The following is a 27,286-nucleotide window of genomic DNA, read 5'->3' as shown; positions in this document are numbered from 1 at the left end:
AATATAGACTCTAAGAAATATAGAAATACCAACAAAAAAAATCTGAATATTATTTAAAAATAACTATAGGAATAAAAATCTAAGAACCAGCGATACTATTAAAGTTGTAGAAGTCAAAACTGAAGTGTTTACCGTTGCTGGTATACCTAGTTATCAGCTCGGATATTGTGCGCTGATCTTCAACTGTTCTTCATCATTTTATGGAAATATAATGAGTTTTAAACACTAAAATGTTTTGGACTAAACAAAAGTAATTTATGTTTGCTACCTTTGTACGATGCGCTAAGCGATCCCTACTCTGTTGCCAAGCGTTGAATATACGAGTAAATACATATATATCATGTATAAATTTCGCTATAGCTTATTATATTTATTCGCACGGTTCAATAAAGCTCAACCCTTATTCAATATCGGTTACATCGGAATGGAAAAACACGTAAACTGTCGGCTGCCTTCACTTTTACGACCTTGTTACCCATGATTGATTAGTAAAATGTTTACGTCGCTACGATCCGTATTGAAACGTTCTGGTGAGAGATTTATGTATAATCTTAGACACTAATCATGTAAAATTTCAATTTTGTTATTTATTTTCTTATAAATAAAAATATATATTTCTTTTTTTTTTCGTTATTGTCAGGACAAATAAATAAATAACGTCGAAATATTCACAAAAAAAAAAATTTATGGTACAAGCGTTCACCGTGTCAGCAAGTTTTTAATAGGATTATAACAGAAGCTGCGTTATAAATGTCACACATTTTGTATAACGTGCATATTTTATTGGACGCGTTATGACATTGATCATAGTGTATTTGCAAATGTTATGTTTGTATTTTTATACACATGTTCGGTGTATTAGTACTACACCACATTAAGTGGACATTTTAGGGTGATTATAGACCTTTATGTAAAACAAAGTCTTAATCGCTGAAACTTTTTACTTTTTAACCGACTTCTAAAAAAGGAAGAGTTTAACCGACCTCCAAAAAAGAAGGAGGTTCTCAATTCGGCTATTTTTTATGTATATTACTTAATTTTTAATCGAAAGGTGGTGTGTGTCATTTGGTCCCATTTAAATTTATTTGAGATCTATCTTTCAACTAACTTAACTTTGAACTACCCTTCGAGTTATACCCAATAATGCGTTTTTACCTGACTATTTTTTCGCTGACTTACGTTGTATTATACCGCATAACTTTTTATTGGTGGGCAGATAGCTGACGTAATAAGGAGTAACTTAGGCTACTTTTATTTTAGATTTTTTTTTATTTTGTAACTGCGAACTGGACCATAATTTTTTTTAATTCCATACGGACAAAGTTGCGGGCACAGCTAGTTCATACATATATAAGTTTTTGTATTTATAAATGAAAATGTTGCATGAAATGCATTTTGTTTGTTTCTGATTGTTTCTCCTATCTTCGTGTGTTTTATACGCTTATATCTTACATAACTGAATGAATTAATGATAGAATTATTTTGGCACGGTGGCAATATTTATTAAACATAATACATAATTAATAGAATTATATATTTTATATAAAATTATAAAAAAAAACATTAGTTTGATAACCAAACATAAAGAAGAAAATGTCAACTTTTATTTTATTTATAGAAAGTTGTTATTGTACATAACCTTATAGGAAAAAGAGCGATGTAGTTAAAGCCAAGCAAAACCAAAAGAAAAAGTAATTACTGTTCATATTTGTAGACTTTAGAACAAACGTTGGTATGTCAATGAATATGAAAGAATTTCTCATATAGATGATTCCTCTGTGCGGATCACGTAATGACATTTTCAAATAATATCCTTTGTACTGATTTTAAAAAAAGAACTCAAAATTAAAAGAATTGGGCGTCCGTCTTACCGAATAAACCGAATCAATAACATTTTTATTGGGTTTTATTGTTTGCATTCCCGTAAATTGAGAAGGATTGTTCAATTTTAAGGATTTTTTTACAACTCCGATTCTTTTATTTGCTTCTAAACCTAGAAAGAGCGCAGTACTAAATAATAAAATACTTGAAGGCTCACAATCCACAAATTCACAAATAAGGAGATCGGTAAAAACTATCTCTAGGTATCTCTGGTCTGTCCTCTGTCACCTCCCAAAACCCATACAACTGTCAGTATTGCAAGTTTCCATTTCGTAATTTCGTAATTTTCGTATTTTTTTAAATCTATATTTAATGAAACATCTGACATGTTGTGAAGGGCTTCCCTTCTTCTTTCACGGCTGGGTCTCAATACCTGGCCACCCCACCCGGTGACGCTGTCAATGCAATCAATCAAACAGAAATACACAATTTCTGTCTGCAATAATCAATCTGTAGCTTACAATCTCAACCACACTGATAATTCTCCTTCGGGTCTTTTCTATCCCACGTGACACTGGCGAAATCGACAGTGCCCCCTGGCACAACTGAAAGCCATTAATACCAAGAATAATAATAATAATAATAATAATACACAATCCGAAAAAAGAGATATTGTCAATATCAAAAAAATATATGAAAATAGAGAACCTTTTTTTTAATTTTTCAATTTGACTACAGACTTTGACAATCAACAAAAGATTATACAATAGCTTAACTTCAGACCAGCAGTTCTAAAACTGTCTAGAATTGCATGTACCTATTTACATGTTAAGTTAAAATACAAGAAAATTGTATGTTTAAAATATATATCAATTGGGCGACTACGTGTTTAGAACACGTTATATTAATATTAGTAATAATGAAAAATTGTTGACTATCGTTCTTCAATTATTTATCTCAAAGGAGGGAATTCTTTATCTAATGTTAAAGTATGTACCTATAAGTTCACAGTATCTGGCTCTGTTATGACCTTTTGTCCAAACTAGACAATGGAATTTTTCAACAAACAAAATATAATGGGTAAGGTTAATATACAAAATTATATCTTATGTCAGCGCTATCAATTGACATCTAGGAAATGACGCATCCATGTTGTATTATACTGTAATTTACTTTGTCATAAAAATCAGTATCTAAGACCCCAATAAATAAACGATGGTCAAAAATGATGTTTGTTTTATGTTCAAAATATCAGATTGCTTGTTAATTTATTTAACATCTTATTATTCATAAAAATATACATGCAACATAAATTTATTACACACCAGCATCCCGCCAGTATTTAACAAAAACTTCAAAATATTTCCCCCCCCCCCTTATTTTTTTGAAAATATAATATAGCCTATGTCACCCGCGGATAGTGTAGCTTATAAACAGTGAAAGAAATTTTCAAATTGGTTCTGTAGTTTCGGAGCCTATTCAAGGAAAAAAAAAGAAACAATCAAATCTTTCCTCTTTATTCTTCAGGTTCTCAATTCGACTGTATTTTTTTTTATGTATGTTATTTTAGAACTTTTGGCTGGGTGGAGCGATTTCAACAAAAAATTTTTTAATCGAAAGATGGTGTATGTCATTTGGTGTCATTTAAATTTATTTGAGATCTAACAAATACTTTTCGAGTTATATCTAATAATGCGTTTTTACTTTACTATTTTTTCGTTGACCTACGTTGTATATCCCCCATAACTTTATACTGGATGTACCGATTTTCATTATTTTTAATATAATCGAAATCTGATGTTCATTATGTGGTCATATTAAAATTTCATCGAGATTTGGTCACAAGTTTTTTAATAATCTTTGATAACGCATACGCGTAAATACTTAGTTGACTATTTTTTCGTCTACCTTTTTATGTATTACTTGGCGATGTATTAAAGTCGGTTTTTTTTCATTTCCGAGTAAATACAATTCTAATATTAGTATAGATATAGATTTAGATTTACAGGTTACAATAGATTAGACAATGAACGTGTTTCACCAGTTGTAGATAAAATTTATCCTGTAAATAAGTTACAAATATACTTTAACAGCTAAAGGTAAAATAGGCCATTAGGATCTATTTCCCCTCAAATAATAAACTATGAATTTAAGATTCCCAATTGAGAAATAAATATCCCATCGTGGAACTTAACTGAAATTCGATAATGAAAAACGAAACATAAGTATGTTCAGAATAATGCTTTTAATAATATTATGATGTTACTTTTAATAATATTTTAATGCATTAAAGTTAGTTTAACTTGATACGGATAATAATAATGATCAATAAGTGCAAATTATACAAAAATAATTTTAAAAATGAACTAAAAATACAGTTAAAATGTCTTGATAATAATATTAATAATATCATAATGCATTACTGCTATGACATAATGGAGTTATTCCGCAGACGGTCGAGCGATTCATCAATATGTCATCGGAAATATGACGTCACAATGTCATGTACAATATGAAGCTTGGTAATCCTTTAATGTTATATGTATTACGTCATAAATTTATTGCATCACGAGAAGTGATTTTCATGTTATAATAATAAATTAATTTTGGTTTTACTCACGCAAATATATAAAGCTGTTTTAGGTTTCTATGAGTGGTTGCGTGATGTATTATATCCTATTTTTAAATCAGAAGTCTTAACTCAAGTGACTTAGTAATCAAGCAATTCGATATATATATATATATGCGTGTTCTACTGTTAAGAAAGATATAGGTAATGGGTATTTGATTGGAAATGTGATGACTTTCTTAAAACTAGTGGTCGCACAGTGATCGAAATTCGACCATAATTAATTTAAATTATAAGCTTGAACACTAAACAAAAGAGTATAATTATAAATAAAAACTATTAGCATTCTGCATTCTTTCTTTATATAAACTATAAGTGTGCGAAATTTCATAGTCCTCCGTCAGCGCAATTTTCGTAAAAAGGGGTACAAAGTTTTTGCTTGCACGTATTGTAATTTATAGATTTTTTTATTTGTGTTTCTTAATTTCTGAATATAATATATAACCCTTATATTACACAATATACCAAAGACAAGGCCCTGATTGTAACGTTCCAGATAAGCATTGCCATTTGTATAAACTAGGCCTCTGGCCTAATAATGATATCATCATAATGTTGATAAATTATTTAAACGCTGTTATATCGATTTTTACCAACCGATTTGAGTTTTATAAAGCCTATTTATTGAAGAAAATGATAGGCTACAAAACATCGCGCTGAGAATTTTAGCATACTAGTAACCGTAAATACACGATACGACTAGTATCAAAGCTTTTAATTATTCAAATCTCAAGAGACTTCCAACACTCGTTTTTCACTTTAACGAAATTGAGCAGTCAGAGTACCTACGTACCGCCATATTTTTTTTAATGCATGTACGTATCAATTTTTGTTACTTTTTTACACAAACCTTGTTCTTACAATAACGAACAGAAAAAAATTACTAAGTTAACAGTCGTCCAGAAATTATCGACGTACCTACATAAATTTTGGCGATCCATTTTTATTTATATACATGATGTTTGATATAATAAAACTTGCAATGAACTTTCCGTAATCTTGGGATTTCACGTTTATAAGGCAAATAGATCTACTTTTACTAAATTAGCAAAAAAAAAAACTCGAAAAAAGAGTATAATAAAATATACACTTAAGAGATAATCGAAATAGTCGTTAAAAGTAATATGTAGGCGTAGTGGATAAGTCACGTGCTGAATTTATCTACAAATATGATTCAAAACAAAACATTTTATTAGTATACTACGCATGCTGTGATCGAACGCATGGGGACAGCTGACATGGCTATCGGCCAAGGGAGAAGCGTGTAATGTCAAACGTACAAATTTGACGTAACGCCATCCTCTCTCGCTCTAACTATTCGCCAGTTAGTCTGTCTCGCTCGCACGAACGTTGTTTTCGCTTGCCGATACCTCTCAATGTGATTTTTCTAGACCTATCTAGTATTATAAGTTCGTTAATGAATCACTTTTCATGTCACAGTCATAAAATAGACGACTTCTTTGCTGATTCTTTGCAGACGACCGTGTGTGTAAATAAAAAAAAAAATAAAAAAAAAAAAAAAAAAAAAAAAATTCAGAATATATATAGGAACACCAGAAAAAGAAACAATTCGAAAATTTATAAATATAGAAAAATCTTCATTATTTTGAAGTTGGTTGAAAAGCTGAAATCCCTTAAGAAACGCTCTGACCTATAAATAAAATGGATTTATAAAACCTAAAACTTCGAATTTCAAATATTACGTACAAAAGAAAACACGCTTAAATGAATCACACAGGGTTCGTTTTAAGCGTCGAGTATCGTGCCCTAAGTCAGATAAGCAAAAAGTGTACTCTCTTATATAACAGACGTATCCAAGGCGAAATGTACGCTTGGAAAAAGCTTAAACGTTTCACCCCTTTGTGCCAGCCTCAGATCATATACAAGGGCAGGAAGCGAGAGCGGTAGCGAAAACCGAGAATATTATCAACATAATTGGGTCTATATCAAACTGAAGCGTTGGAAGAGTGTTAGATTCAAACAAGTGATATGATAAATTGAACCTTATAATTAGAAGAATATGGTTTACCTTTATGTGTAGTAGTAATAATCGTATAATTCTCATTAAATAATTATACTTAAGCTTTATAATCCTTTGATAGTTAGTTTTACCTTTTTTGTAGGGTACCTTGAAAACCTTTGTACTTGGGGGTAGGGTCGGTAACGCGTTTGCGATCCTTCTGGTTTTGTAGGCGTCTATAAGCTACAGTAATCGCTTACCATCAGGTGAGTCGTACGCTTGTTTGCCAACCTAGTTGTATAAGAAATATATACCTATACTTATTATACACAAGCAGATATCTTTTTTTGAGGTAGGTAACATAATGCCTGTGTTTTAGGTATGTATGTAACTAAATATACTATATAAGATATTATATGATACAATATAATGTTAACGATATAATGATAATGATATAACATATCAGTATCTAAAACTGTTAGTTCTTTAGTATATATAAAAGAAAGTTTTTTTTAAATGTTTTTAAGTATATGAATATTAAGGTTTTTTATCGTAATTATATACTAGCTGTTTCCGCGACTTCGGCCGCGTGAAATTTAACAAAAAGTTATGGTGCAGTTCGCAAAATTATAAAATAAATAAATTTCAAAAATAAAAGTAGCCTAAGTTACTCCTTATTACACCAGCTATCTACCAATGAAAGTCCCGTCGAAATCGGTCTAGCCGTTTCAGAGATTAGCCGGAACAAAGACAGACAGACAGACGAAAATTGTAAAAAAAGGTTATTTTAGTACATGTATCGTGTAAACCTCCATATGCATTTAATAAAAAGCGGTTATTTTAATATTACAAACAGACACTCCAATTTTATTTATTTGTATAGATTACCGTTCTTGAAAAATAAACTTTTTTTATGTCACTAGGTAAACTGTCACGCATTGTACCTATTAACGCAGCTTTTTTCTTCATAAATATCATTAAAAAAAAAACGACCGGCTATATTCAGTTAGATGGCATGAAGGAAAAAGGTTAAAAACTCTTTACGTTAATAGTACAAAAATACTGGTAAAATAGATTGTAATGGAAAATACTTTGAAAATAAATATTATAATAATTAAATTAAAGCTTATGCTAGCTACCCGCTATCACTACCGCTACAGCTCGTGATGTATCCTCTACGTGAGAGCGTTCCTGCGAACCGCACAAGTGGCGGCAATCGATAGGGCTCCTCCCATTGACCTATTTAGAGATTAGGTTCGTTCGTACCCCGTTTTGCGTTTTTGCTTGTAAACGCTATCTTACTGAGGGATTTGCGTTGAAGTCTCGGCTTGTTAATATTATATTTCGAGTTTCTTGTCTAAATTGTTTAGTGTATACAATTATTCTATAATTTTATTATATCATACTAGTTCTCAAAGAAAAATGCGTTATATATACAAATAATTTACCACATAAACTGTACTAATATGTAAAATATTATGTTTACAAACTAATCAACATCACTTATTCAATCATTTGTTTTAACTTTCAACATGTTTATTTATTTTTGTTAATTGGAAACGGTTATGTATTATATATGACTACTAGCTGTGCCCCCCGGATTCACACGCTTTAATATATAAAAAAAGTAGCCTTCTTCGGCAAATGGGCTATCCAACTCAAAAATACTTGTTCAATTTTAACCAGTAGATCCTGTGATTAGCGTGTTTATACGAACAAACAAACTTTTCAGCTTTATAATATTAGAAGCTATAGATGTATATATTTAAAACGTTATTCATATTTATCTAGGCGGTAGTAAGGTACTCGTACACGGTAAACACGGACTTCCCCGCGTTAATCTCGATTTCGCGGGAATTCCGGGATTAAAAGTAACCTGTATTCTATATATATATGCTCCACAATTACCTCTATCTTCTAGGCAAAGTCCCATTAAAATCAGTTCAAACGTTACAATGATCAGCCGGACAAACAGAAAGACGAAGTTGACGTTTGTATTTTAATATCGTGTGAATAACTACATGCACTCGTGAAAACACAGGTATTCTAAAATCACAAACAGACACTAAAATTTTATTTATATATTTTATGTATAGATTGTATGACTTTATATGATATTTTATTATCATAGATACGAATTTTACGTTACAAAACTAATACACAGTATGTAGTACTTATGTATCGTTTATTACTACATGTATCCTGGTCAGCTAGTAAGTAAATATAAAATTGAGGGTTTGAAGGCAATCGTGACATTAATCATTAAATATTTTGTAATCTATGTATAATATAAATGCGTCTTGGAAAAACTGTAACTTAAACCTTATGGAAACGCGTTGGCGCAGCGGTCACAGCACTGAATGTTGCGTTGGGGATTTCGCGATCTTGGCCATATATACCATATGTTTGTCGTAGTCTGGGTGTTTGTGTTTTGTGTGTATTTCCCGACACAAAAGTAACTACTGTTGGGAGCCGTTGAGTTTGAAGTATTTTATTTATTTATTCATTTTTCGATATCCCTCGACCGATAACCTTATTCACGTTTATATATCGCTGAAATTGAAATGGGATTACATGACAAACACCGGCTTTCAAATTCAAATCTATACATATAATAAAATGGTAGGAAAGTCAAAACTGTACATTGAATATTTTTTTTAAAGAATACTTGGGGTGTGATCTACAATCGATACCGAAGCTAAAAATATAGTTTTTAGAATTTTTGTCCGTTTGTCTGTATGTATGTCCGGGATAAACTCAAAAAGTACTGCATGGAATTACTTCAAATTTGGCACGAATATTATTAAGAAGTGGGGTCAACACATAGGCCAAATATTATCACGTTATCACCTACGGGGAACGAGCAGTGAACTTTCATTTCTTCAACGCATTCTGTAACAACGTGTAATCTAACGACGCATATTTGAATTTTGTTGTTATTATGTTAATAATCATGACATAAGCTAGCTTCACGCTATAAATAAAGACATTCTGTAGTATATTCAGTATCAGCATTGCACCCGTGCGAAGCCGGGGCGGGTCGCTAGTAAATAATAAATAAAAGAATCATCAAAATCGGTACCTCAAGTAAAAAGTTTTCAGGAAGCACATATGAAAAAATACAGGTAAATTGAGAACTTCGTTATTTTTTAAAGTCGGTTAAAATATACTGTTCTAAAACAATAATATCAACGATACTTGAAAACTAAATAAATTGTAAAACCAGTGTAGTTATTCGATTCGAAACAATATTAAATCAATAATAAAACATTAAATTTTAAAAGAGAAATGTTCAAACAAAATGTGATTCACATATCCTATTCGACCTCTTTCGATCATTCATACCTTTTTAAATTATCTAAAACGTGGATTTCCGTGACCTATTTCGAGCCTTTTAGGTAACCGGGATATCGATTCAGGTATATATTTAAAACCATGATAGCTAGTGGATTTAGCTCCCGAATACATTTAACTGATTAAAGTCGACGTGGACAGTAAATGAAGGAATAATAATATTATTGTGTTTGCAGGCAAACGAAGAAAAACCGACTTCAATTATATCGACAAGTAATACAACGTAGGTAGACGAAAAAATAGTCAAGTAAATAGCCATTATCAAAGATTACTCCAAAAGTTGTAATTAGATCTCGATAAAATTTAAATGTGACCACATGATAAACATCGGCTTTCGATTAAATTAAAAATCATCAAAATCGGTACACCAAGTAAAAAGTTATGCGGATTTTCGAGAGTTTCCCTTGATTTCTCTGGGATCCCATCATCAGGTCCTGGTTTCCTTATCATGGTCCCAAACTAGGGATATCTCTTTTCCAACAAAAAAAGAATTATCAAAATCTTTTCATACACGACGGAGTTATCCCCAAACATACATAAAAATATATATATAAATATATACGGTCGAATTGAGTAACCTCCTCCTTTTTTTGAAGTCGGTTAAAAAGGGTAATTAATTATAATATCATAATATATATGATAGGGTATTATTTTAAATTATTGTGGAATTAATCCAACTGAAAATAAGAGATAGTTGTACTAAAATTTATCTACCTATTTTTATTCACAGCTTTGTAAAGAATAAATATCGATACAAATCCAACTAAAATACAATGCTTGTTTATATATATTTTTTTCTTTTTATTTCATTTCCATTAAAAAATATTTCGAAAACCTTGTTGACATTTTGTTATTCAACTGTAGAAATTTATTTTGATTTAAAACCTAGCTGTAATGAAGTTGAGTTTTGTTCTCATTTTTATTTATTTTATTTTATACTTTATTGTACACCACAAATATATTACAAACAAAGCATAAAGATAGTTACAGACAGTGAAGTACAATGGGCGGACTTATAGCTAATTAGCCATTTCTTCCAGACAACCCATACATTTTTGTAAATATTGTATATTTTGTTTTTCGTAAATAATACCTACTGGAAAATTAATTAATGATGTAGATACGTGCCTACATTTGATAAATGTTATGGGACATGAAAGGAAGCTTTTAATTAATTATTACAAATATGTACAATAAAATTTTATTGTTGACTTATGTATCACATAAATAAGTCAACAGAATAAAAGTTGATGATGAATATGTGTTCTATCCTATTAAAATTTCTATTTTTTTTAACTATTAAATCTTGTGTCTTATATTGTATAATTCCATAGCTGTAGAAAGGACAAATTAAGAAGACCTAAGATAATACATTAAAATATCGACCTAAAATAAATACTTAATAATAAATCCAAGAAATATCGATTTCTGCTACAAGAAACGGAAATAACTAAACCAATTTGCGCGATTGTCTTATTAAAAAGAACTGCTCATTTATTAGTAAAAATTTCGTGATATTTTCAGGGTTAAAAATAATTAAAAAGTCACATAAATGCTACAATTTCAGTGCATTTCAGTTTAAGCGCATGAAGCGTGTTCGTAGGAATCTTCAATGCGCTGTTTCGTTCATTGAGAATTTAAGTGTATACAGCATTCGTCTGCTTCATTTGTCTGTCCGACGCTTTGGAAACATAAGATGAACTAGTTTTGAATATTTCTAAAGAACTCCAGATTTAACCACGGTGTTGTATTAAGACTTGTTTGTCGCTAAATGCGTCTTTTTTTAAAGTTCTTTTAAAAACGTTAGTCACAACGTTAAAGCTATACGACTTCTTTTTTTATTTTTAAAATTTCGCTTGATTATTGTTTTAAGTTTTTTTTAATGTTTTTTACTTTTGCCGTGTTTTAATTAGTATAAAAATTATCTACTTATTATTTTAATTGGTCGTTTTTATACAGATTATTAGTTGAAGGACATATGCCAATGAATTGAATAGTAAAATATACTAATCGCTACAATAGGAATAGGTATAATCAAAAATTAACGAAATCAAATTTGTCGACGTTAATAACTGTTCGAACACAATTTGTTCGTTTGAATTTTTTTTTTTGTTTTCGAAATATATGTCAACGTTACAAATCATCAAAGATTTTTCAATTAAAATTTAACTTTTACGTTAAAATACGGTACCTTTTGATTTAGAAGGAAGTTATATATTGCACTTCGGATTATTTATTTTTTTTGCATAAACTTATTTACAAAAGAATAGTCGTTAGTAAATTAAAGAAAACTTATTTTTTTATAGCAGTTAGGACAATAGCACATACATAGCAGTAGAACAAATATTAGACGGTTCATAATTGATTTATGTTTAAGCTGTCACTTTTCTCGTCTCCAAAAACATAAACTTTTCGTTATAAGAAGTACAGTAAAATATTCATTTTGCTATAATTATTTAGTAATGACGAACAGTTGTTAGTTAAATGACACCATGCTCAGGTGATAAAATGGCATATGAATCACCTTTTTTGACAAATATCTACGTGATATTTAGTTTAAATAAAAACGTGACTGTAAATGTCATTCTTAAATATAAGTAAAATTTGTTTATCGTTAATTTATCGAAGTAAAAAGCATTTGCTTCAGAGAGGCAACTAATAACAGGGACATAATAAAATATTAACAGGTATTAGCTTTTGCCATTTATTATAATAAAATTAGTAAGTATAATGTCTTTACGCATTAAGCCGTGATGCAGTTAGTAAGCTAAATACTAGTACTTAGCTAATGAAAGAAACTGGTACTGTTTTGTTGATATTTACTTTATAAGTGACAATATCGCGCCACCCGTTTATAATAGTTCCAAGCCATTAAAATAAAAAATCTTATAGCAAGGAACGACTATATTTAATGTAGGAATATCTAAATTTAATATTTATTTATTACAGTTAAAAAAATTATCCATATCAAATATTGTTGAATGAACTATAACATAGGAAACAAACTAAAACCCCGTTATATCTTCAAGGTGGAGTTAGTCCCAGTTGGACTCGATATAGTCTGTGGAAAAATCAGGTCGGGACCTGAGCGGCGTCTGCGGAAACAGATGGGTCCGCTCTAAAGGTCAAATCCAGTTTGAGCAATCGATTCATAAAATAGAACCTTTTTATAAATATTTAATTCTATATTCCATTTTAAAAATTGTTCCAAACGTTTCCAGAATATTCTACGATTTCGTTTCGTGGTTTCAGATTCGAGTGAAGCTGTCTTTAGGTCAACTGAATGATTGTCGTTTTAGGGGTAAGGGTTGTTTAAACACAATCGCTCTCCGTTTGACGTTCTTTGAAGTTAATTCATGTGAATAAATGAATGATGACAAAGTTTTTCTCTTTTATAAGTGTTTATTTTTATGATTAAACCAGTTTCCAGACTGTCAAGATCAAAGTACACGAAACGAAAATTTATTATTCATATTAGTATTTTATTCATTCTTCTGTAAATTAATCATTTATATTTGTCTGGTTGGGAGATAGGTTTTGGAATTAGATTTTAAAAGACCACAAGTAAAAATTTTATTAGTAGAAAGATTTATATAAAGCCACTTATGACTGAATTTTCTTTAAATAGGAAATACATCTAAGTTTTTTTTTTTTTAATATAGAATTTCCATAAAAACAGCAAGTGCCGTAATTTCATTTAGTATAATAACTTTTGGAGTTATATCGAAAACTACTTTCAGTAATAGCATTCTACGATGTTAGTAATGCTCTCAAAAAAGTCGGTAGGTGGTGGGTGGTCACAATTTTACGTAATTACAAAAGATTATCCTTTGATTTTACCGTACCATTTCTTAAATAGGTACGTTGCAACCCGTCTTCCAACTCGTCTTTATGTTTAAAGTGAAACGACTATTCAAAAGGGTTAAAAATTCAAGTTAAAAAATTTATTACGGTATTTGCTTTTTTATTTTGAATATTGAAAAAGAATAAGTATCTACTTACAAGAATGTGGTGGTATTAAATTCACGTCCAATCTTTATAGTAATGAGAACTTCACAACGAAATATGTTTTTATAGTTTGTCTAAGATTTATTGTACGAATCTAAAAACTATCCACATAAAAGAGATTTTTTCATCTAGAATGGTTTTATAGATCTTTTACTTTGATCTAAACATTTTGAGCACGCGATTTTTGTCACGTAGGTAATAAGATAAAATAAACCTTATATAACCTATAAATAAACCTTAAATAAACTAAACTCATTTTGAAACTAAAATGACATAAATTTTCGTACTTTTCTTCTTCTTTATTCTTTACCTAAATTTCAATGTATGTATGTGGTTGTATAAACGGGAAATAAATAACCGTAACTTCGGCAAATATCACGGCATTGATATTAGATTTTTTAATTTTATTTCGCAATTAGTATCCATAGAATAAAAATATGTTTTATACAAAATAGATAGAAGTATAAACCCACAGACTATAAACCCAAAATTGTGAATTTAGTAAACAATTTAATTATCTTTACTCTCTTCACGATGTAACGTTTAAGACTGTTTATTTTTTTTTCACGTTTTATTACTCATAACAGCGGAGAAACAACCAAATAAAAACTAAGCAATTTCTGAAGTAACGAAGTTAATCCATAATAAAATCGCAAGTCAACGTACGGTTTTGATAACATTTACGTTTTGTCATTCATAAAATAAATCTCACTATCAGTGTTAGCTTATTATCTTGATAACACAGATATCTTCGTGATTTTATTACAGTGACCTGGTTATTATAAATTATATCATTAATAACACTAGTCAAAGAGTAACTATTTTAATGTAATTAGTCTAATAATATTAGAGGAATTAGGTAATTTATATTGTGGGAGCTTTTTTTTATATACCTGAATATTTAAAAAAGCCGAAAATTTCTTATATGTTGCCATGAAGGTTTTTGTTTATCGCAATGACACTAGCAGTATATCTGGATCATCATTTTTTTTTATTTGTCCTGACAATAGCTAAAATTATTTAGTACCTATTTAAAGAAAAATTCGATACAATTAAAATTCGTTTGCCGGGCATGAGAATTTGAAAGTACAATTAATTAAGAATTTAAAAGGACATTTTACAATCCAGAAAGTTTAAAATTATTGTTTTTATATTTGATAACCTCTTGTTTAATTATTTTTGCAAATTTAACGATTTAAAAATAGACCTTTAAAATCAATTTCTACGGTTGACTAAGATTTTCTAGAAACATGCGATTCTCTTTAATTTGGCTTATTTTACCTAAACTAACAACTATAAGTTTTGGATTCACATTTTCGAATTAATTATGTCGCCTTAAAATTTAAACTAGGTGAATAGAACCAGGATGTTTGGCGCGAACTTGAGGAGGCCTATGTCCAGCATAAAACTGAAACAGGCAGGAACGAAGCGAAATAGATCTCAATAACTAAAAATAATAAAGTTAACATTTCTTTAGCTTTTGCACCTCCATTTCTACACGCATATTAAATAGTTAAATGGATATTTTATTAATTATTTATTTATAAAGTATCATATTTTCATCTGTTTACAGATTTTAAAACTTTTTGGGATAAATTAAAAATTAATAAGCAACGTCTAAATATTCGCATAAAAACTACAATCTATGTAGCCTTAGATATATTATTTAATGTGTAATAATCCTAGATACGAAATTGCCTAGACATTGTACGTACGACATATGAACGTTTTATGACACAGATTTATCCTTTTAATCCCATTCTGCGTATTGTAATGGCCCACTTGCCCCAGTTTGTGATGAACTTATTTTATCTACACCAGTTCGTCTACCAGAAACCTTTGACTAAGTATATCCATTATATAAGAACACATGTAGGTAACGTTAAAAGAAAGCAAAACAAGAATCATTAAAATCGGTCGTCGGAATCGTTAAAATCATATATAACTTGAAAACCACCATTAGATTGTTAAAAATCATCGAAATCGTTCCACCCAGTCAAAAATACATAGAAAAATACAATCGAATTGAAAACTTCCTCCTTCTTTGGAAGTCGGTTAAAATAAACCAGGGGTCAAGAAAATATTTTTTTATTAAAAAGTACAAAAAAGGAGGTTCAATGTTTATGTCAAAAAATGATTTATATACTCATATCGGTACATAAATGTGATTAGAGAAAAATTTATACCTTTGAAACATTGAAAAAAGTTTATATATATCAGCTCAGAAATAACTAACTTAATAAATAGTATATTTCAAATAAAATAATATTTTTTCACTTAAAAATATAACCGTTACAATGTAAGAAAACGAACGTACTTGAACTAGGTATAGATAGCGAAATAAGGTCACGGTCCATTGCTCGCAGCGTGCTGACGTAGCTGGTATCTTGTTAACAAACCGCTCGATGTAAGTGAGGCGTGGCTAAATTCCCTTATTCTTTTGTGACCGTAGTACGTAGCACGTGAGCTTATCGACTTCCGTGCGTAAAAGACTGCGCAAAAGCCTTAAACATTTCGCTTGTGATGTCAATATTTTGTGACAAACATGATATAACTAAAGTTTAAAATAAAGGTAAATTATATTGTTAGAATGAAACAACTTAGAATTTTATTTGCATATTATTTCACGAATAAATGTAATTAACTTTAGGTAATATTTGCTGAAAGGTGTTATTTTAATTCATTAGGCACTGAAAATTGTAAATTGAATTAAATATTTGCACTCCGAAAGAATCGCTAGGACATGTAGGTCGAACTGATAAATTTGAAACCATTTAATTTTATACCACATTATGGGAAACAAAGAAATATTTATTATTTACTTATGTATGGGACCTTAGAATAGTACACAACATATCTCAATACAAACCTCTTGATTTAAATCTGTATTAACAATATAAAACAGTTATTGGCATTGTTTGAGTGCACTAATATTACAAATTAGATTGCAATTATTTTATTTCAATTACAAAATCAAAATCACAAATTCGAATTATTTGTTTTTCAAACACTTTTCACGTTATGACTCACAAAAGCGGATCATTAACATAACGCCAACCAATCTGATACGAATCGAAGCAGGGCAGGGAGGGATATCACGGGGATTACGGGGAAATTATTAAACATAGAAAATGCATTAATTTAATGCGTATCTTATATACAGCTTTTTTCTCTTTACAAATGAAAATAATTGCGTTTGCTGGCAAACGAAGAAAAACCGACTTCAATTAAATCGACAAGTAATACAACGTAGGTAGATGAAAGAATAGTCAAGTAAATACGCATTATCAAAGATTAATCAAAAAGTTGTAATCAGATCTCGATGAAATTTAAATGTGACATGATAAACATCGGCTTTCGATTAAATTAAAAATCATTAAAATCGGTACACCCAGTAAAAAGTTATGCGGATTTTTGAGAGTTTCCTTCGATTTCTCTAAGATCCCATCATCAAATCCTGGTTTCCTTATCATGGTACCAAACTAGGGATATTTCCTTTCCAACAAAAAAAGAATTATCAAAATCGGTTCATAAACGACGAAGCTATCCCCGAACATACATAAAAAAATATATATATACGGTCGAATTGAGTAACCTCCTCCTTTTTTTGAACTCGGTTAAAAAATCTATATGTACATATACTTATGTTTTATTTCATTATTTTTGTATAAATATAAAAAATTCCTCATAGGTACATATTAATAATAACTACATAAAAATGATTTTTTCGCTCCGTTCTTCTTCATGCTTAAAGGTAGTCTGAAAACAATCGCACTTAGCAGTAATACGAGTATATCTAATTTTTGTTTTCTTCTTTCTTTTTTGTTATCTCACATATAATTATCATCATCAATCAATTATAATTAATCAATGCTGGACAAAGAGTCCTGCGATAAGGCTTCTCGGTGTATACATATCAAATCGTAAAGAATATTTCTACATTATCCTTTATTATTATTTGCAACAGCATTCAGCATTTATCATATCAATTTCGATTTTAAATAGCTCATTTCTACGAGTGTAATGGTTTTTTCAACTTAGAATTAAAAAAAAATATTTGTATTGTAAATAGATCGCAATAAGATTTTTCTTTTAAATTCCGAAATTAATTTTCATTTTAACGTACGTAACAAGCGAACGTGAACGGGAGACTACTCCCAGATTCTTCGGAATAAAATACAAAGCGTATTGTTTACACAATTAACGTCGAAATAAATTAGTTTATGCAGTTATATTTTATATGCGAATTGTAAAAAAATCCGACTTTCTTCAGTTCAATTGTTTTTCGCCTTTAGACACAAATAATTTCACCAATGAAAGAATTTTGACTTTTTTGATTTTGATATTTTCGCATAATTGTGAAGTCTTGTTTAACAGGTGAATGAGTTTATTAATGTATTATATTTTTTATTTATGGTTGCGGAGCCAGCTGGGACACAACACAAAGGTAATGCACCAAGAATATTGGACAAACCTAACTACCTGCAGCAGATCAAGGAAGCTCTTCCGATGATCAACCCAGGATTGTCCCGCAAACTTCGCGGTTATGGGAGAGCCCAGCTCCAACTACTGGTCGGAGCTCTTACCGGACATGCTTTGCTTAACAAACCCCCTATGCAAAGCGTGCATGGAGGCAGAAGAAACGACCCTACATATCCTGCTGGAATGCGGTAGTGTGGCGAATTACAGGGCACTACACCTCGGGACACTGAGGTCGCTCAAGGAAGTCGTCGACAACGTGAAGGGTCTACTAGGCTTCCTTAATGAGCTAGGCTAGCACGAATAGTGTCCACAGCCAATCACGAAAAAAAGGCGCATAAAGACGTCGAGTTGCGGAAAACAGCCCGTGTCCAACAACAACGTTACTGTTACATTGATGCTCAACTTATTATGTTAAACGATACTTTTATTGCACAGCGATTACGTAAATTTGAGAACAAGGTGGCTTTTTATGAGGCTAATAACAGGAGATGGTCTCCCATGAGCATAGGGCGGGAGGAAATAACGATTTAAGAATTACTAATTACCTCATTAGTGGTAATTTAAATAATGCGAAATAAAAAACTGACGCAAAATGGATTTATTTTACTATTATTCGAATAAGTAAGTTTGGAGCGAAAGCTTCGTCCTCAATTTACCAAATTGTTGGCCGAAGATAAAAATTTTAACTCTTTTTTTTTAAATAGGTTATTAAATATTCATATTCAAAATTTACATTGTGTAACTGTGTACTAACTTTAGATACATTGCAATTAAAGCTAATTTTTCATGTAAATTACAAATCTGGTTTTAACCATTATCCCGGCTTTATTGCAAATTGTTTTAAATAAAAAGCATATATAAAAAAATAAAAATATAATAATAAATAATATTATACAAGTGCTTCATTCGTTACGATATTCAATACGAACTAGATAAGTCTATGGTTAATAAGGGCCACTCATGAATCGTAGTGTGTATTAAAGCCTTACACATACAAGCCCATAGTTTTACTATAAAAAGAAAGTAACGCTAAAAAAACGTAACAACTCTGTAAAAAATATTGTTTTTAAATAATAAACACACTAACAAATAAACGAAGTAAATCTTCTGCGTTATCATATAAGAATACTGCAATAATTAAGTTGCTTTATACCGTAATACTATCGCGAGATCCTTTTTATTGAAGAAAAATGCTGCAACTGTAGCATACATTGATAATAAGCCCGGACTACCATCAATAAAGTATGACGTCACTGCGATAGAAGTTCTGCAAATTAGGTCGAATACTGTTAACAATTACATTGGCCTTAACTTTCTTACATAATCAAAGGAAGTTGTTACTGGTAAAAAAACGGCCATAAATATATACCTATTATCAAATCAGAATATAAGGTTTAAGCAAATCTTAAATGATATCAATAATCCTTTGGCTGGCTACCTCAATTCTCCAGAACAAAAATGTTTTCGTCCAAAATATAAAGTGGGTCAGGCTTAGGTCACTGCCATTATAACAAGTGCGTATTGAGTGGGTAGGTCGAAGACGGCTTACGGGAGCTATCGTATATCAAATAATAGAACCTGAATTAATAATAGTATCGAAACAAATCAATATTAAATAACTATCGATTTAATAACTATTACGTTTGATACATTTAGTTAGTAAATTAAATTTTTTACCATAACCGCTAATCGTCAAATAAAGATCTGTCAGAGAAATGTCTTTCAAATAAAGGTTGTCGTGTTTAGATCCAAAAAAAAAAAAATATTGGTCTAGGATAAATGCTAATGTTTTAAATATTACTTTAATACGCAAGCAAGATTTTTCATTCAATAGTTCTGGAATAGTTCAAATGGTATGAAAGGATTACTCACCAGTATTCGTCCGGTGGTGGTCTGGCCAGAGATGAGCTCGCCGGCCCAATCCTTGGCCTCGGTCATGAAGGTGCCCTCGAACTCCTGTTTGCCCTGGCGCGCCGCTTTCTGCTCCTTCTGCTTCGGATCGTTCGGCGACAGCTCGGGCTCCTTGCGGCAGCAGACGAACGCGCAAGCGCGCCATAACAGTACCACCAGGAGCCCCGCGGCGAACGTGAAGATCGACGACAGCAGGAAGCACCACCATTTTCGGACACTGAGGCAGTCATATTCAGAGCTCGACGCGGTTGTCGCCTCTTCCTCGGACGAAGCCATTCCCCGAGGGCGCGAGGCATCCAGACAGGCGCGCCATGCACGTGCAGCGACGCGCGCGCTCGCACGCCGGCCCGCGCGCGACTGAGCGCCGAGCTACGAGGCCGATTGCCGACTGCCGAGTGGGCGCCGCGCCGTTCGATGCCGCGCGATCGATCCGCGCCTGCGCGCCCGCTACCGTCCGCTCATGCTGACCCGCGAACTGCGACCTTCTCTTCTCTTCTCTTCTGACCTCGTCACGCCACCGCTTCTTCCACCTTCGACAACAATGATAATGTCCCTTACCTTGTCCACGGCTCCCGAGTTAGCTCACCTACCCCTTATATGCCTTTCGGCTGCGAAAGTCACAAAATTCGTATGCTTATTTCAGATATTTATTCAGTGATTTGACTCTTTAAGGAATAAATTTACGACAAAGCTAATAATCGTCTCTTAATTGATCTTATTCTCGGAGTACGAGGGAGGCCCCGATATTTTTTTAATATTTATTATGACTGTCACACTTATAAATCAGTTATAACGGACTTTTCTACTTCACGGGCTCGCGCGGACTAAGACTGACGGACTGCGAAGATTTTTTGTTGTCGTTACACTGTTTCACTTCCGACTGAACTAAGCTCGAAGTATGGACTGCTCGGTGCTCGTTGCTATACTCACTTCGGTGTTGCCGCTCGAAAATAACATGGAGTTGTTGTGACGTCGGTTATATTTTGTAGGGAATGCGGAGGTTTTAGAGAGGTCAATGATTTCAGATTTGCGTGATACAATGCCGTCCTCTGCGTGCGTCACCGTCAGCTACGAAAACCGTAGACGTCTACGAAAGAGCTATTGTGTACAATCGCAACAAAGTATTGCTGTAATATTCTGTACAGTGTTTCAATTTGAGCTTCGTTAACTTTTGATGACATATTATATTTTATTTTACGTACATACTTCTATTTAGATTTCGTTCTCAACGTTATAATCTCGTCACTTTAGGTGAAATCTAGGTTGAATCTTGTAATGTAGAGTTAAATTATTTTATTATAATTGTGTTTGCTGGCAAACGAAAAAACCGACTTCAATTACATTGACAAGTAATACAACGTAGGTAGACGAAAAAATAGTCAAATATGCATTATTAAAGATTACTACAAAAGTTGTAATCAGATCTCGATGAAATTTAAATGTGACCACATGATAAATATCGTCTTCGATTAAATAAAAAAACATCAAAATCGGCACACACAGTAAAAAGTTATGCGGATTTTCAAGGCTTCCCCTTGATTTCTCTGGGATCCCATCATCAGATCCTAGTTTCCTTATCATGGTACCACACCTGGGATATATCCTTTTGCAACAAAAAAACTTGTCAAAATCGGTTCAGAAACGACAAAGTTATCCCCGAAAATACATAAAAAATATATATAATAATTCGATTGAATTAATCGGTCGAATTGAGTAACCTCTTTCTTTTTTTAAGTCGGTTAAAAAACAGGAGAACTATTTAAGAAAATAATAAATTGATAGAATGAAACAACTTAATATTTTGAACCGACTTCCAAAAAGTAGGAGATAGTCACTGTTTTTTTTGTGTTACATTAGAACTTTTTACTTACTATTTTGATTAAGTACTTTTTTTTAATTGAATGTTTGTGCTTGTCATGTTGGTGGTCCCATTAAAATGGTCCCATTTAAATTTCTAGATCTGACAAGTACTTTTTGAGACAAGATCACCAACCAATAATGCGTACCTATTTGATTGACTATGTTTTCGTTGACCGTTGTTGTATTATATTGGACGTATTATATTGGACGTATTTTATTGGGTGGACCTATTTCAATTATTCTTTTTTTAATCGATAGGCTTGTCTCATATAAATTTGATTTGACTTATCTCTAATATTGCGTAATTACTTGATTGTTTTTTCGTCTAGCTACGTTGTACTTATTATTGATCGATGTAAATGAAGTCGGTTTTGTTTTTGTTTGCGATTAAACACAATTAGATATCCGATTAGTTGACGTTTCATTATTAGGGTATCAATCTATTATTCGTTTATTATATATTTTCTTTTTTAAATATTTATTAGTTACTAGCTGTGCCCGCGGCTTCGCCCGCGTAAAAATCCGTGTGTCACAAAGTTTTCCCGGCAAACTTCCAGTGAAACTATTATCGAAATCGGCTTAGCTGTTCCTTAAACCTTTCTCTCCAAGCCCTCTCTCCATTGGTGAAATCGCATGAAAATCCGTTCAGTAGATTTTGAAGGAATCTTTCAGATATACTTTTGGGGACTTTGTTTTATAATACACTAACTGTCGCCTGCGACTACGTCCGCGTGGTTATGAAGATATGCATTACTATTAAGATGTTTAACGTAAATTATTTTTTTATTTCAGTCACTTCCTTATCAAACTGAGTAACTTTTTAAAAGGCACAATTTAGTATAATTATTTTTAATAGTTATTTTTATAAAACCTCTCTATACACCACATTTTTAGTTTTATTTTCAGGCTGTATATGTTTCATACAAACTATCAACCCTAATTAAACCTTCTTAGCGGTGGAATATCGCAAAATCCGTTCTTAGCGGACGTCAACTAACTATAATCTACCTCCCTGCCTCATCTTTGTCCATCCTGGATGGATGGACCATCCAGCGGTTATTAAGTTCTCGTGATGAGTGAGTCAGTGACCTTTCTCTTTTATATATATAGATTACGATGCATTATTTGGACACCTTCTCGCTATCTATAGAGCATACATTTTAAATTTCTTTTACTCCTAAAACATAGGACTTTCATACAAACTTCCAACCCCCCGTTTTACCCCCTTAGGGGTCGAGTTTCGTAAAATCCGTTCTTAGCAGATCTCTACGCCCTATAAGGAGCCTTCCTGCCAAATTTCAAGTTTGTAGGTGTTATAGTTTCGGAGATTTCGTGATCAGTGAGTCAACGTACCATCCCCCGTTTCAACCCCAAAAAGGGGTTGATTTCTAAAGATACATTATTTGGACACTTTCTCACCATCTATAGAGCATACATTTTAAATTTCAGGTCTCTAACTTCAAAAACATAGGACTTTCATACAAACTTCCAACCCCCGTTTTACCCCCTTAGGGGTCGAGTTTCGTAAAATCCGTTCTTAGCTGATGTCTACGTCTTATAAGGAGATTACCTGCCAATTTTCAAGTTTATAGGTGTTATAGTTTCGGAGATTTCGTGATCAGTGAGTCAACCTACCATCCCCGTTTTAACCCCAAAAAGGGGTTGATTTCTAATGATACATTATTTGGACACCTTCTCATCATCTATAGAGCATACATTTTAAATTTCAAGTCTTTTACTTCTAAAACATAGGACTTTCATACAAAGTTCCAAACCCCCGTTTTACCCCCTTAGGGGTCGAGTTTCGTAAAATTCGTTCTTAGCAAATGTTTACGCCCTATAAGGAGCTTTCCTGCCAAATTTCAAGTTTGTAGGTGTTATAGTTTCGGAGATTTCGTGATCAGTGAGTCAACGTACCATCCCCCGTTTCAACCCCAAAAAGGGGTTGATTTCTAAAGATACATTATTTGGACACTTTCTCACCATATATAGAGCATACATTTTAAATTTCAGGTCTCTTACTTCAAAAACATAGGACTTTCATACAAACTTCCAACCCCCGTTTTACCCCCTTAGGGGTCGAGTTTCGTAAAATCCGTTCTTAGCGGATGTCTACGTCCTATAAGGAGCCTACCTGCCAAATTTCAAGTTTGTAGGTGTTATAGTTTCGGAGATTTCGTGATGAGTGAGTGACCTTTCGCTTTTATATATATTATAGATTATAGATTATAGACAAGACCAAACAAACATCTTTAGATTTTTATTGATGCATGCATATATGCTACACTCATCACTACATAGTATAAAACAAAGTCGCTTTCTCTGTCCCTGCACATGTATGTACGCTTAAATCTTTAAAACTACGCAACGGATTTTGATGCGGTTCTTTTTAATAGATAGATTGATTCAAGAGGAACGTTTATATGTATAATAACATCCATTAAATAGTGGAGAAATACTGTTATTTTTGAGTTTTCTAATGTTATGTCGTAAATAATAATTATTTTTTTCGCTTAAATTGCAAACGCAGGCTGAACCCTACGAGATTTATCAAAATAATGTACTAAGTATTGTACACATTGAAACAGACAGAAAACTCCGCAATGGTATATACCTATCTCTTATGGATATCCCACAATAACATTTTTTTGTCATTTACTTTTTACGACAAATAATGGCTAATTTTCGAAGCGATTTTAACCAATACAGCATTAATCCTTATCCAATTAAATACCTTAAATATATTTTTTATTTACTATAGATCTATGTGGCCCTTTACAGCAAATGATTTAAATGAATATTTTCGAAGATATTACAGATTTAAAAATCGCGGTACGTAGCGTTTGCGGCGGTTCCGGCCGGCTTTTACTCTAAGTTAACGCGTGCGGGTCACGGGCAGTAATGAATAAATCAAAACTACTGGATCGATTTTAATCATTTTTTCAGTGAATGACATAGGCTATAATTATATTTTATACCCGTGCGAAGCCGGAGCGGGTCGCTAGTGACTTAATAAACCTTGTTGCAGTGACAGCTACAAAATTGTTGTTGTTTCAATTCTTTATTTAAACTCGGCTTAACAACGTCTATTCTTCAACTCGCACGTTGGCGCAGTTTGCTTCCCTGGCCTGCCTTGCCTACTCGTTGCCTTGCTGACCCTGCTTTCTGCTCCGGGGTCGTGGGGTCGATTTACGTCCCGAATCTGGGTGTAATATATAAAAATGTAGTTATATCAGTTGGCTGGTACCTATATAGAACACAAGTATTAAGTTGCTTACCTTAGGACAGACGACCATTTGACCATGTACCTAGTCCACCCATAACTTCTGTTAGAAATGAAAATGCATTTTTTTTTAAACTGAAGTAGCGTAATATTATGAAAATTTATACCTACCATACTTATTAACTTCTCAGCAAAAAATAAAAAAATATTCTATTCGAAATGGCCACCTTTAGCTTTTATACAGGCCTTTAATCTGTTTGGCCACTATCTATGGATTTACGCACTGTTTCCAAAAGAAATTTCGCCACTGCTTGCTCCAAAGATTTTTTAAGAGACTCAATGTCTCCGAGTCGTTTAGAGCAGGCCATGTACTCTAAAACTGACCATAAATTGAAGTCTAAAGGGTTAAGGTCTGGGCTAAATAAGGGCTAGTCTTCAACTCTTATAAAGCCCGGAACGTTGGTTTCAAGCCAGGCTTGGATAGTTCGTGCCTTGTGACCAGGTGCACAGTCCTACTGGAAAGTCCACGATATATTTTTAAAAAGTGTATTCCTGAGAGGTTTCACAGCATGATCCAAGACTGTATCTTGATACACTTTGGCTCAAGTTTTCACTCCTTTTTCACAAAAATGTAGTTTTGTGACTCTTTGATAAGACATGCCCCACCAAACCGTCACTGACGCAGGATGATGACGCATGTTGTACCTTTCCGACAACTTGAGAAGCTTCTTTAGAACTAAGTACTAGTAACTACTTTTAATTGTAAAGATTGATTTAGGGCATGTCCTGTATATCGGCGATAAGCGCCAAGCTTCAGGTCTTGTTTTATAATACGCGACAGAGCCCGAGCGAGTCTGGCTTTAACAGCATTAACAGCCTTTGTAGTTCTAACAACACGCGGCAGCCCCGATCTTTCGACAGACGAAGTGTTGCTGTATCTGTTGACAGTACGATATACGAATATACGGCTGATACCAAGCTTTTGAAGTGTCTGGAATATGATCGACGGCTCCATACCCACTTTATGCAAGGCGATTACTGCAATCCGATTTTCTTTAACACCCCATTCCATATTGTAATTTGATAATGAACACGAAAAAATATGTGAAATGGCGCAAAATCGAAATAAGTTTTTAAAATAATATACGTGTTCCAATTTCAAAATAATTAAAAAGTTGAAAAAGAGAAAAGTTTTTATGTAACAGTATTTATGGCCTAGTTAGATATTATTCTATTTGATATTATTGCTTGCTTGCATGCTTTCACTTATTTCATAAATCAGAGGTGCTGTTATGCTTTTTATAGGACTCTTTTAAAGTCTCACCTGTATTTTAATTCTTTAGGGTATTTAGAAAATACATTACAAGATCCGTGTAATGTTTAGAATACTTGAATAATAAAATCTTAGAGTTTGTCAAAATCGGTCAAGGGTACATACTCGTAAGTATTAGCTAGCTCTTAACATGAAAGTCATTGGAATCTTTGTCTTGGCGTACGCTACAGTGCACGTAGCCAAAATTTGAGTTCATGACCACTCACTATGCGAAAGTCGCTTAAACGAAAGTTCATCGATCCTATCTAATTTTTTATATAAGTAAATAAATTTATCATCCACAATCAACATAGCCAACAGAATCATCTAGTTGAAGTGTCTGTGGGCTAGTCATCTGTGACGCAGGACCGATGTCCGTTGGAGCAGACGTGTCCTGGAGGGGAGATCGTGTGTTGGCAAACGCAATGTGGGACGTCCTCCTCCTCGATCGACGTAAGATTGCCGGTGGAGGCTGGAGAGGATTGCGGAAAACGGGGTTGTCTGGCGCGAACTTCGAGAGGCCTATGTCCAGCAGTAGACTGCAATAGGCTGAACTAGCTCACTGACTGACTGAGGCTCTAAAATAATCATGCTTTTTTTAAACATCATGCATTAAAATTATGTTACTCCTACAGGCGATTTATTACTTAAAAATACAGATCGTAAGTCCTGTGACTACCTAGTACATATATGTAGCTAGGACGCGGGTCCGACGCTGATGATATT

The 27,286-nt window shown here is 32.5% G+C and overlaps 1 protein-coding gene across 1 annotated transcript in view; it reads right to left on the bottom strand.

The window, feature by feature from the left end:
* LOC123655215 (calcium-activated potassium channel slowpoke) overlaps window positions 1–20,556 on the bottom strand; it is a 71,168-nt gene extending 50,612 nt beyond the window's left edge. The window contains exon 1 of the mRNA XM_045591047.1: window positions 20,127–20,556. Coding sequence (XP_045447003.1) covers window positions 20,127–20,441 — 315 coding nt within the window. The 5' untranslated portion in view covers window positions 20,442–20,556. The remainder of the gene's footprint in view (window positions 1–20,126) is intronic.
* Window positions 20,557–27,286: the final 6,730 nt, after the last annotated feature.

Source organism: Melitaea cinxia, chromosome 7 (genome assembly GCF_905220565.1).
Source record: "Melitaea cinxia chromosome 7, ilMelCinx1.1, whole genome shotgun sequence".
In the NCBI taxonomy this organism is placed as follows: domain Eukaryota; kingdom Metazoa; phylum Arthropoda; class Insecta; order Lepidoptera; family Nymphalidae; genus Melitaea; species Melitaea cinxia.
Note: the sequence above shows the minus strand (reverse complement) of the source record. Positions and strands in the feature narration are given on the sequence as shown.